At 40.9% G+C, this 14,200-nt stretch overlaps 1 protein-coding gene across 1 annotated transcript in view; it reads right to left on the bottom strand.

The window, feature by feature from the left end:
- The window catches only part of LOC309556541 (uncharacterized protein), a gene marked incomplete at both ends in the record, with an annotated part of 150,708 nt that overhangs the window by 54,092 nt on the left and 82,416 nt on the right, over nt 1-14,200 (bottom strand). Inside the window, 2 exons of the mRNA XM_082258985.1 lie at nt 6,687-6,819; nt 9,385-9,520. Coding sequence (XP_082115111.1) covers nt 6,687-6,819; nt 9,385-9,520 — 269 coding nt within the window. The remainder of the gene's footprint in view (nt 1-6,686; nt 6,820-9,384; nt 9,521-14,200) is intronic.

Below are 14,200 nucleotides of genomic sequence, written 5' to 3'. Positions count from 1 at the left end.
GATTGCATAGGTTCACCTGATTAGACATGTTCTGCTTTACCCTGGAGATCATAGGCAGTGAGTCAGCATCTGGGTTTTGTGGTAAGGATAAACCAAGCAGAAGAATATAGAGTGCCTCACTCACTCAAATCCCCCGATGACGTCACAAAGTTGTAATGCATAGGGTAGAGGTATGAGTGAAGTCAGTAAGCAGGGAGGTTAGCACATGCAGCTCTGAGCATTTGAAGGAAAAAAAGGCACAGAATTGTTATTTCAAGGCATGGACAGTTTATGTGAGTGTATTCATTTACCTTTCATCTAATAAAGGTTTCTTAAAAGGAAAGTGCTATGTTTTGTCCTACATTCTGCCATTTTGAGTAACCCCATTGAGAAGAAGGTATATAAATTGGGAACTCTAATGATGTGATTCTAACCTTTGATAACCCTCTAGTGTGTGCTAGGTGATAGAGTAGTTGAAGGGAAAGGAAGGGGTATGGCGCTGTCAGGATCAGACACTAATAGCAATGTGCAAAATATATGGTGACCAAAAGCTAGTCCATATATAGCATGCAGCACAGCCAGTGAATCCTCAGTAACGTGATGGCAGTGGTAACTCTGTGGTGGGTATAGTGGTGGGGTGCTCGTGAACCCTAGGGTAAGTAGCACACTCACTGGAAATACCTACCCCACACAGGGGTATAGGGCGGGTATGTAAATGGAGGTGGATCCCTCTGATGGGTCCTGGATTCCTGTGGGGGTCTTGGGGTGTGGACCTGGTACTTCTAGGTGAGTATCTTGGGGGGCCTCTCAGGTTCCTGGGGAAATGGATGGGGATAATCCCTGGGGTCTCCCAATACATGGAGGAAGCCCTTCCTGGAGGCATTGGAACAAGTGGAGGACAGTGTGATTAGAGCAGCGCTACTGGGGAATTTCAAAAGTGGGAGACTGCCACATGTAGCCAGTTCTCCCTTAAGACTGCATTGTGCCAAGTCTTTATCCATTCCCTGGGAGATCTCCTGCAGAGTCAGCCAGGTGGGCTAGTGAGAGAGACAGTCTGGAGGACTGTGGAGGAAAGTTAATCAGGAGGGCTAGTGAAAGGGGCAGCTGCAGCCAGGTGGGCTGGCAGTGCCTGAAGAGGTGGTGCTGGGACCAGTAGCCACAGGAGGAACAGTACAATCTGATCACTGAGTACTGCTAAACAACAAGGGGCTTCTGCACAGTTCCTGCCTGCAAAAGGCCAAGACTGTGTTTGTCAGATTCATCTTCGTCTGACCTAGCTGGATTTATGCAAGCAAGTAAAGTGCAGGAGGAGTGTCAAGGAGGCTTTATATAGACTGCGCATAGGAAGATGTCCCTGGAGACGTTGTTAAAGTGTTGTTGCCCTTTAAAGTCAAGTGGGCATCCCATAATTTCCCATCCCCATCCAAATTATTAACCCTCAATAAACCACAAAACAAAGTCACGGACTGTTCTTTGTCTCTGAAGTGCCTGTGAATATTCAGTGTGCCAGGCTGTGCAGGGTGGGGGACCCCAGTTCATATGTAGTCCTTAAGGAAGTGCGCTATAGTACTATTTGACCTTGTCCTCAATATAAGGTCCACTGTAGAGGGTGAGTTCTAGTCCTACAAAGGCGTGATTGGTCACCAAGGATTCAACTTTGGAGCACTTCTTCACATGGGGTGGTTAAAGAAGGTTATAAAGATTTCAGAAAGACATGTCCATGTACATTGGACTCAGTACTTATACAGTTATATAGTGCATGGAACTGATTCATTTATTAGTGATGCATTCAAGTTGAGGAATATTTTGAAATGTTGTGGGTTCCTTTACACAGAATGCATACAATTGGGTTTGTATGTTTTTCTGATAAGATCTCAGTTAGGAGAGAGGTTTAGTAAAGGAAGAGTTGCACTTTTATTTTTACAATGTAGTAGGGGGAATTCATTATATTGATGGTCAGTGGGAGAGCAGGGCCTCTTTCAAATGTTTTTTTTCAGGCAGAGCAGAACGGAACTTTCATGTTAGGAGTCGGACCAGTGTCCATTTACATCAGATTTCCTCTGAGTCTGTGTAGGTTCAAAGAAAAAAAAAAAAAACAGAAAAGATCTGCGCCACACTTGTGTGCATATGTGTATGTATTTTTTTTTTTTTTGTTTTTTTTCTATCACATTTTACATTTTATTTTTTTTTGACGATACTAGATTGTAAATACAGTAATTTTAAAAAAAAGTTAGTAATGTATAATTAACTACTAGTTTTCAGGTAAAGCCAAAAAAGTCGTATTTGTTCTGTTAGAATAGGAACTCTGGTTACTACAAGACAGTGTAACCTTCTGTAACACAAACAAACTTACTGATAATATATTTCTCTATGCATTTTAAAGCTGAAGTGTGGAATTAGCAAACTATGTCTCCATACAAGTGTCATGAGTATTCCTACTTAAATCTTGGTGTGCTTTGTATGTTGATTTCAGATCTTTGCAGTAATCCAGTGTAAAATGTTTCCTTTTGGTAATAAAGACTGGTCACTGCTGCTTTCTGTCCCTGTGCAGAGTGACTGGTCGAATATCCACCTCTCCTGTAGTTTTGTAGTGGGTGGGCCTGCTGGGTCTCTCCTACAGCTCTATGGTCTGGACAGGCTATGTAAAGCACAGTGATGATGTCAACACTGCTCTTATATTATATCTAGGTTTTGTAATGGCATTTGCTGCACTATAAGTAGATTTATATCTGGTGTGAATAAAGTTTTGTACCCGGAATTCAGCTTTGAATTCTTAGTGCCTAGTACAAGCAACAATATTCAATAGGTAATGCTAGAACATGCCTTTTGAACTGACTGAGCCTGACTTTCCATAATGGCCTTTTCACACTAATCAGTTTTTTTCTCTGTTTTTTCCTTACAAAAAGAGGAAGAAAAATGCATGACGATAAAATCCTATGCAACTCTTCACACCAGTCAGTTGCGTTTTTAAAAGTCCTGCATGCTGCATTCTTGGTGTGGTAAAAAACACACACAAAATGCAGCTCCCCGTTGAAATGATTAGAAAACATATCAAAAACCCAGCAAAAATGCATAAAAAAAAACGCACCTGCATTCCATTTTTCGTGTGTTTTTTTAATCAGATGTTATTTTTTCCCAGGTGAAGGCTGATGTCAGGCAACCACAAAACGCACTGGAAAGTGCATAAGCATTTTTTTCTGCACTTTTGTAGCAGAGCAGTGTGAAATCAGCCAAAGATTATAAAATAGAAACAGCTGTGCTTAATTTAATTGGTATGTGTAAATGCATCCTGAATACATCTGTTTGGGATGCAACATGTTGGGCATTACTGTATGTAATGTCACTTCCAGTTTCAGCTTCTGGGTTTATAGAACCCACACCGGCTTCAAAGATAGCAGTGTGAAGCGGCCGCACTCCTTCTACAGGAATAAGCTTTTATCTCTTAGTGCCAGAAATGTGTGGCAATGGATTATGTGTCCTGGGTGGAGAAACTGACAACTTTATTATCAAACTGTAACGGAACCATGACCCACAATGTGCTTGTGTGCTTCTGTCAGTATACTGCTTCCTCCAGTCTGAACTAAGATATCAGATATTACAGCGCCCCATACAAAACTAGCCGGAACTTAGCTTGTATAGATCTGCAACCTTTATTGAACAGACTCACACACAATATATACCACACAGAAGGACATCCCCCTCCTGATCAGATTTCCCCACCAGGTCAGGTGCCTGATTACATTATGCTATGCAGATGAAATTGTGTACAGAAATGTAATTACCTAGCCATCTGGACAGAAACAATAGCTGAATGGGAATCCACATCTAGACAATGTTATAATTAACATGTTAATTAACTCAGCACTGCAACAAAGCTAAAAAAAATACATTACACATTATCCTATGTATAAACACATCACACAAACAGACAATAGCAGGAGACCACCAGTAACAGACTGTCTGTCTCTTACACTGAAGAACATGGAACAGAGGCCAAAGAATGAACATATTCAGAATCAAACAGGCCATAAATAGTCTTCATATATTTCTTGAGATACTGTATATGGTTGATAAATATTACTGTCCCATTTGAAGTAATGCAAAGCATATTCTCAGTGTCCATTAAGTACCTGTCCATCATTTCCTTGGTTACCCTGTGTCCCTAATAGACACAGGGTGACTTACACATAAGAGGGGCTGAGAGAGGGATTTTCAAACCTCTCTAAGGTAAGCTGTGACCCACAGGCCCCCCAACCAAAGTGACTCTCGTCACACAAACCTACTCTTCCAAAGGTTCTTGTTCTCTTTTTTACTATTTCTCATTCCAGCCCCCCCCCCCCCTCCCAAAAAAAGGCTACATTATGGTAGGAGTTTTTCAAATAAACTGGATACATCAAAGTCCAACATATTGCAAATCCAATGGGAAGAGCTTCATTCAAAAAATGTGTGTCTCTACTCTACCCAGTAGACAGTAATCTTATAGCTGGGCTCTCCAAATATTTGTGTAGCCCAACACAGCCAGCTACATCTGTGTGCACAGAAGACTGCATTGTGATGAGAGGCTGTTGGCCATAATCTTGTTACCCTCCTCCTAAAGGGATAGTGGCACCCTAATTTGGAATTTCCTTTAGGGATTCTGATTAATATACAGTTGGATTACAGATTTTTCAAACGCTTCAAGGCAATACAATGTGCTTCAAAGTCTAGTACCACACTGGCCAATGGGGGAGATTGTAGAGAGACCCTAAGATTTTGACCCCCTAGAGGAGTATCACCTATTTTTATCCCCCCCCCCCCCCAGAGTTAGGATTCAGGTAGCTGGTGGGGTTCAGGTCCAGAAGTACTTGCATTCTTAATATTGTACTGTAGAAATATGCTTTACTTTGTGACTTTTTACTGCTCCTTGCATTTTTGTTCCCTTGTTGAATATGTTGCTGAAATAAATATTCTTTCTTCAACTTTGTTGTGTCAGAGTGTGGCAGTGAGAACAGGTGACCCAGACAGCAGCGACTCCTATAGGTAAATGCTACATTTGTTTTTTTTTTTTACATTATATAGATTTCATCTGACAATATTAGGCCCCTTTCACATGATCAGACGGATCAGGTCCCCCTGTCCGTTTTTTTAGGCGGACCTGATCAGGCCCACCCATTCTACTCTATTGGGAGGCGGATTTACTGACACCCGTCTGGCATGCGATCCGACAAGATCCGCTGAAAACAGATGGATGGTGATACATTCGCCATCCATCCAGCAGGTCGGATAGTATGGGATCATATGAAAACAGACATGCTGTCCATTTTCATCTGATCTCCCTAGAGAGGAGAGCAGGACTCTGACAGGTCCGTCTCTGCACAGTGAGCAGAGGTAGACCTGTCATACGCCTGTTCAGTGGGGATCAACGGAGCCATCTCTGCTGAGCTTGCGGAGTTTGTGAAAACGGCCCGTGTGAAAGGGGCTGTATTTGGCTTTGAGCTGCTGTTAAAGTGGGAGTAAACTCCCTTGTATGATTTTTACCTATTGGTAAGCCTATAATAAGGCTTACCTATAGGTACTGTAAATATCTCCTAATTGTGCACCGTTTAAACTGCCCCGGGTCTGATTTTTTTTCTGGATGCATTTTACTACCGCTTTAAGCTGCCTATACATTATACAGTTTACTTGTTTACTTTCCTTTATATTTACCTTCAACTGTGTAGTACAAGGGCCAGCCTGATTGCATACAAATTGAAAGTGTTTAGGTTTAAATTATATGGTTTTGGTAAATCTAAAGGGACATTTTTTAAGAAAATTGTATAATGTATGGCCAGCCTTAGTGAGGAACAAGAAGTTCTAATGGGAATTTCTCTCTGATATCAGAAACTTTTTTTCAACTTGCTAGGTAACAGAGTAGACCGTGCTGAAATTTGTATACTCATAAAAGGTACCTACGTCCCAAAAATACTAAGTAGGGAAGAATGGGATTGAGGCGATGCGGACTTTCATGGTACCATCATAGACATTACAACAGTATGAGAAATTAAAAAATATATATATTTTATATAAAAATATATAAAAATTTATAGACAAATGATCATGCCTAAAAAGTCCACGAGTAACTCTCTCAAAACTGGACTATTGTTATCAAAAGAAAAATATGTGGAGATGGCCCTTATTTTGGACTACCAGGAAGATATTTTAATGGTCAGTCCTAATGCAACAGGATTGTGGATTTAGCAAAACTAAAAGAAACTAAAATGAACAAAGTATATTACAAACGCAATCAAATGTACCCATGTACTGAAATAATGAACATTGGTAGTGTAGTATTTATTAAAATGCAGCTTCAGCCAAAATCTTTTTTTTTTAGTTGAGGACAAAGTGGGCTAGAAAGGGACCTCTGTCATGATTTATTGTTATCTGTATGGTTGGTAAAGAGTTCTCAACTCTCGGCATCTTTTAGTGACATCATTTTCAAAAAAATATGTGTTTTTATGGTTTATTAGAGGTTCTGTTGGACAGATTTATCTCCACTTCCTGTCCCAGTGACAACACAGGAAATGAGGGGAAATGTCTCCAAAGGTGGCACAGTCAGCAGTAAAAACCTGACAGAGGTGCTATCTCTATTCTATAGAAAGCAAAACAAACAAGCACACATTTGTGTCTGGAATTGCCCTTTAAGTATTATTTGTTTTATTATAACAGCCCACATTCATTGGATGTCATACTACATTCACAAGAGTAAGTATAAAAAGAGAGAGTAGTGCACATAAGGAAGACATGGACCACACAGTGCCTTTGTTCCGGACTTCCTTTTCACATCTGTCACCCACATACCACCGGTCTCCAGATGTTTTACACCTGTAAAAAGTGTATTCATTAATCGGTGATATAGCCAAATATGTATATTCAGTATAGAAAGAAATGCAAACAAGGTTTGAATATTTTGCAAGGAGCACATGAAATACTTTAGGTGGAACTTGGATTTGAAGGAGATTTTTTTCCAAACAATCCAAAAGTGCCAATACCACTCCAGAGTGTTTGCTTAACATTAGGCAAATAAAGCTGTAATGAAATATTACATGCCAGCCATTTATATTTCTCTCAGTAGCATGAACAATATATGCTGCCCCATGGACCCCGATAAACACAGCACTATGTACCCCCATACACACAGCACCATGCCCTCTGATACATGTGCCACATACCCCTAATGACATAATACTAACAGAAGAGGAAGACCCACAGCTCAGCAGTCTTCATTCACCTGGAGCTCCTCGCTGATGGGAAGCTCTGCCAACTTGCTCCACATCTCTTTCCTCCCAACTTCACTCCATCTTTCTGCACAGCCAGGTGCTGGAAGCCATTGCACTCTAGGCCTGGTACCCACTGCCACTTTGCAGAGTTAAAGGGTGGAGAGATGGCTGCTACTATACTGCAGCCACAGAGGTAGAGAATGAGGACCCTAGGTTGCTGCCAAGTAAGTCAGGGCGAAACAAGAAAAATTCAAAGTCAATCTAGTTCAACCAATAGAAAAAAAAAAAAAAACACCATATACAGAATATTTTACTCACAGTTGACCCAGAGCAAGGCAAAATAAAACCCTATAGGCATGGTGTAATTTGCTCCAGCAAATTCCTTCCAGATCCCCAATGAGGCAATCGGATATTCCCTGGATCCACAATCTCTGGTGTTATTACCTATAAATGCATTTTTTGTTTTGTGCATTTAGGAATCTATCCAGCCAAAAATCTACTGAGCTGGCCAGAACTAGTTTTTTAGGAGTCTATTCCACAGCTCTTACTGTAAAGAAGCCTTTCTGTGCCCTTTTGTGTCCTTTTTTTTTTTTTATAGAGGAGGAATTACCTTGAATGCCATGATTGCTTTATGTGACATTTGCCCTATTTTTATAGTCAGCACCATGGTTTTATATTATGTGACATTTTTTTTTAATGTTATATATAATAACTGGGCACGGGAGGCGTTCTCTTTATATACCTTTTTTGAAATGTATATAGGTTTCATGTACACTATATCGAGAGGGGAGGGGGATTCATGATCTGCAATATATTAAATGACTGGACCTCCAGTACATATATGTGTATAGATGTACACTATATCGTTTTTGTGATATTTACAACTTTGTGTTTTGGGTTTGTAGCATCCAGGGTTCTTTTAAGTATTTTGTGTTGAATTTGATATTGGAGGATTCTAAGAGCCGGTTCACACTACCACGACCAGAAAGTCGCCCCGTGACTTGAAGAGACTTGTTTAGAGACTTGGAAGAGACTTGGAAGAGACTTGTGCACTACTTTGAAGAGACAGGCGACTTTTTTCTGTGGGGAATGCCTGGCTAATCTCTTTCTTCTTCCTGGAAAGTCTGATAACAAGTCGCTTCAATTAAGATAAGGAGGCGACTCCCATTGAAGTATATGGGACAGTCGGATCACAGGTCGCCTCAAAGTAGTACAGGACCCTTTTCTGAAGTCGGAGCGACTTCAGTAGTGCCAATTAAGACGGCACTGATTGATTAACATTGCTTTTGTTATGTCAAGCGACCTGGGGCTACACAAGTCGCCTCACAAGTCGTGCTAGTGTGAATTGGCTCTAAATCCCTTACTTTGGACTTCAGATTCCAAAGTTCTCTGATTAGATATTATGTCCGCTTTGCAAAACTACGCAAGGGCTGTGCTTTATTATTTGTTCTCCCAATGGAAGTATAGGAGTCAGGCGACTCACAGAAGACAATGCAATACCCATGTGTTAACACAGTATCTTGATTCAGCAGTGTCAGTTTATTTCATATGACAGGTTCACTTTAACCTTTATACATCAAAAAAAAAAAAAAACGTTGCATTACTTGCAGTCATCTGGCTGTAAATGGTCACGCTAAGGCACATGTGTCAAACACTAGGCCTGCCAGGCCATTTAATGTGGCCAGTCGCACCCAGGGCTTTTTTCCTATTTAGAACTTGGCGGAACTCTGTTCTTCCACCGCCAGCTCTCACCCTCTTTTCCCCAAAGCCTTCTGGGTTTACAAGTACAGCTTTCCTCTCGGCGGCTCTCACAGCTCCCTGTCTGCCCTGCACTCACAGCGGGGACAAGGGAGATACTAATGCAGGTGCAGTGTGCGATGGGAAATCACATGGTAAGCTGCACTTAACACCTCAAACCTTCCTGGTATTTATTACCCCTTTAAGATCCTCCCACTGTCAGTGCAATTTGGCCACGCCTACCATTTGATGCAGTTTGGTGGGGAGGGGGTGTGGTTGAGTTCCTGCACCTATTCTCGAAAAAAAAACCCTGGATACATTTTTATAGTCTTACAAAGACAACTGGCCCTTTGAGGGCAACTATAATGCTGATGCAATTGGCCCGCAATGAAATTGAGTTTGACACCCCTGCACTAAGGCAAGGCATTTTTACCTGCATACTGGCTGCTGGTTTTCCACAACACAGATTCCATCATTCAAACAGTTATTCTGTGGGCAAAGGACTGGCACTTTGGGTGGCGGTGATGTTGGTGGTGGCAATGGTTGTGTCTGTCTTAATTGGGAAATATCTGTAGAAATAAAAAAAAGAGATTGAAGGAAGCCAAAGTGTATTACATTGGGTTATATTTCAAAAATAGTCCCTATCCCAATAAACCTCAAATAATGCCTATAAGAAAGGAAAAAGAAAACAAAAATGTATTGCTGCTCCTTTAAGTGTGGATAATACATCTAGAATTAGTCCATATACTGTATATACAAAGAGCGCTAAGCACGTTTTCAAGTCCTAAGGTCTGTCCAGGAAGTAATGTTTATCATATAACAATCTCGATGCTAAGTTGCTGGTTTTGACTGCCAAGCAGTCCCTTACTATTTTAATGAAGACCTTCTTTGAGATCGGTTTCTGAAAGGGAGAAAGTGGGGAATGGTACTTCCTGATTCTTGTCAATGTTGTTGGGGATATTGGATGCACCGAGTGCTTTGGTACCTATACAGTCTGAGCCTATGAACAAGCACATGTTGACCTTCTGACAAAAGAGGTCAACAGCTTCCGGTGAGTGTGGCACTACATGGTGGAGACACAGAGTGATCTACAGTGGTTTGCACGGTGTGGAGAAGCACTAGCAAGAATAACTATATTTTAAGTTGGGCACATATTTACATTACCAGACAGAAATTGATTCACTTTTCACGTTTTGGATGATATATGGGTCTTAATGCTATGGATATATCAATAATTATGTAAATTTATATTGCGTTTAGCCCTCTTTTCGTATATATATATATATATATATATATATATATATATATATAAATATAAATAGATATATATATATATATATATATATATATATATATATATATATATATAAATATAAAACCTAATTTGGTTATATGGTTATATTTACCTGCTGTTGTTTGTTTCAGAATTTGCATACACATTCCACTCACTTCCAATATCCCTTCCTTCTACTACATGGGGAAGTTCCTCCTGTTATAGTGCCATGACCCATATACCATGATTAGTCCCAGTGTTTTTATTAGAGAACAACTGCATTTGTATACATGGAAGCTATGTTTAAAGAGACAATATCCCCTTGCCCACGCAGAGCAAAGTGACAGGGTCTCTGAAAAAGGATTCCCCCACCAACCCCACCCCTGCCAAATGCCTATATTTGGCTTTTCAGTGCTTCCTCCTCCACAGCCACCACAAATGGCTGCTGTTGGAGACACAAGGGACCAGTGATGTCACTCCCCCGGTCATGTGAAAGTGCTTAGGCCCAGTGGTGTATTTTGGTTTTGTGCTGTCCTAGACAAGACTAAAATTGGGTGCCCCCTCATCTAAATTTGTCCCACCTCAGGCACTTTAAAATTTCACACGCCCGTGCAACGGCGACAAACTACATAAATTTTACTATTGATAGGTGATGCTTGAAAAGCCTTTACAGGTTACCACTTTAGATTTACAGAGGAGTTCTGGTGCTAGAATTACTGCCCATAATCTGACATTCATGGTGATACCTCACATGTGTGGGCACATTCACCTTTGCGTGCAAGCACGGGAGGACGTAGACACTTTACACTTTTTTTTTAATTATTAGTTTTTATTTTTTTTTATTTTTACACTGTTGCTTTAATTTGTTTATATTACTTTTATTGCTGTCACAAGGATGTTTACATTCCTTGTGCCAGCAATAGGCATGTGAAAGGTACTCTTTTTTTTTTAGAGACCTGGGATCTATAGGACCCCAAATCCCTCCTCTGCCCTTAAAAGCATTCAAAACACCAAGATCAGTGTTTTTGAATGCTTTCAATTTTTTAAAATGGTGCCAATGGCTTTGCTTGGCTGTCTGGCTTGGGTGGGTCTCCTGGTGGGATGGGAGAACCCAAGAGAGACATGGAAGGTGGCGGGAGTGAGGGACATCCCTTCCCACTGCCTGTAATAGCAATTTGGCGGCTAGTAAGCTTCTCCGATTGCTATTGCAGGCATCATCCTGGTACAGGCACCACTCCCCTCAAAATGCCACCCAAGACAAATGCCTTGTTTGTCTCACGGTAGATACGCCCCTGCTTAGACCCAAGCACTGTTACACAAAATAAGATCGCAAGCTCCTCCATTCTTGAAAGTGCTGGGTATTGTTCCTTTCCAGAGACAATGTTACTTAGCCCTGCATGTCTCTTATTGCTAAATTGCAAAATAATTTGTAGCAAATATGTTATGTCAAAAATTTAACAAAAGAGTTATCCGTTATACCTGGTGGTTAGTATTGCCCAAATTGTTAATTCAGCTTTGAATAGATGGAGGTGTGAAGAAAAACCTACCCAAGCACAATCATTGTTCAGATATTTTTATCAAACAAGAAAATAATATTTCAGTTAGAGCATGGGAACTGATGAGTAGAAACCCAAACATTTTTGTTGTAGTAGCAGGATTCTGAGATATACATTTGGGGGTATGTTTAGAATATAGTTTATCTAGGAACAAAAATGGCGAAGGGCTAAGTGTTCCAATGAACCCCTTTACAGGTTCTCTTAGACAAGAAAGTAGCAACAAGGCACATAGACCTTTTACATCCTTATATCCGTAGGGCTGTTAGATCAGGAAGAATCCCATGCCCTTCAGCATTGGGCTGTTGGTTTAAGAACAGAAACCCATTTATTTTTTATCTATTGATTTATTTATTTTTGCTTTGTATTTTGAAGCCCTGTCTAATGCTGCTTCAAGTGTGCCCTTTCTTTTTCAATATGGGTCCTCAAGGTGTGCCCAACCAAAGTATCTTTTTTTTTTCCCCAGTACATTTCAAGGTAACAGAGGTTTTATTGATTGTTGTCCATGTATGTGCACTTGAGTGCAGTTGAAACTAAATAGCAATGCACAAAAACAGGCATACACAATACACTGATATGCAAGCAACAATGGGCACACCAAAGAAGTGTAAATGCAACCCTAATTATCTCTGGGTCACATTCTCTTTTTTTTTCTTTACAGAACTTAAAAAATTCAGTTTACATGAAATCATCTCAAATAAATAGTGTACACATTATATATACCCATTATATTATGAGTAAAAATAAGGCTCAGGGTCATTTTATACCACAGTTTCCTGGTTCAACTTTGCAGCTTTCTGGGTCGTACCACTGCCACCAGCCTTCTCACAGGACAATGAATTAGCTTAATTATTTCTTTTTAATGAGCAAACAAATAACACAAGAATCTATAACATAAAACCAGGTACTACATGGTTTTTATCCATGACTACACAGGTAGAAAATTTTGATTCACAAGATAGGCTGAACAGAATTACAAATCCTTTTCCAGGTAAAGCAATTAACATACAGTATATGTGCAGTATATCGAACAAAAAAGGGACTTCCAGCGCTAACTGTGATATCTCTCACTCTCAGGAATGAATAAAGTCATATTGCCGTGTGGTGCTGCTGCTAATTAATGCTGATTCAGCATAAGTCAGTGAATGGGGGGGAGGGGCAGCAGCACTATCCCACGGTACATAGTCTACAATGTAACTCAGGCAGGCTTGATGGAAAACCTTGAAAAGTTTATTTATAAAAAAATCTATATAGTGATGATTAAAACATAATAGAATGTATTCCAAACCAGATCTGTGGCGTTGCTGGGGGTCACAGGATGACCGAGCCGCTGGGTGAGCCGGAACTGTGTAGATGATCACAACAGGGAACCAGGCATAAGGGAGAAGGATCTTATGTGCCAAAAGCAGACCGGACCAGCCAGTAAGGTGGCGTGGCTTCCTCCCACCCGATAGTGTGGCTGCTCGCACTGAAACAGTGTAGACGTGCCGCGGAGCCGCCAACCAGAGGTATCCACAGCGGAGGCCGCTACTCGTAAGCGGCGTCAGCAAGCGTCGGGACCCGGCCTGGAAAGCATCAGGGTTGCCGTCACTGCTGCTGCCCCTCCCCCCCATTCTATATGCAGTATATGCATTACAGAACTGAAGAAGCACCTTGCATAAACTGCAAAACATAAGTCCTATTGACTGTGACTAGCCACAACCTGCTATATCACGTACCTTCACAGGCATACAAGAAATACAGATAAAAGGATAAATGAGAACCTTCACAAGTATACATTATATACAGTATATTACTAGAGATGCGCAAATCTGCCTGGGTTTGATTCACAAGGGGTTCATTGAATCCTGCTTAATATCTGTGAGATCTGAAAATTGCTGCGAACCCTACTGAAGCAAATGGGGGGAAACCTTGATACTATGTTCTGTCCATTTTCATAGCTAAATGGCAAACTATTATCAAAAAGTGCATGGGGAACACATTTTACAAATCACAACAAATCACAAGTTTGAGGGATGCCTTAAAGCTGAGCTGTGCATTGTTTTTCCAAACCAACATGGTTTTAGGGGACATTTTTTTTTTATAGTGTACTTTGGCAGCTATTTAGGAGACATCAGTATGTAGCACCACAATCTAATTTTGTTTGACTAATATCAATAAAAAAAAAAGGATTTTTCAGATGGTTTGACCAGCATATCCAAAGTACATACTTTGTTTTTGTCAGATAAAATGCTGGCCCTATTTCTCCTCATCCACTAATCTAGTCTTATTCTTTAACTGCTTGCCGACCGCCGCAAGTAGATTTACTGCGGCGGTCAGCCCCTGCCAGGCAGAGTGACGTTAATTAACGTCACTAGCCTGGGAGGGTCTGGGGAGCGAGCGCGCGCCCGCGGAGGCGCGCTCCCGCTCCCGCGCGGTCACGC

Source organism: Pelophylax lessonae (assembly GCF_965119305.1).
Source record: "Pelophylax lessonae genome assembly, chromosome: 5".
Classification (NCBI taxonomy): domain Eukaryota; kingdom Metazoa; phylum Chordata; class Amphibia; order Anura; family Ranidae; genus Pelophylax; species Pelophylax lessonae.
The sequence above is the reverse complement of the archived record's forward strand: the minus strand, read 5'-3'. Positions and strand labels throughout refer to the sequence as shown.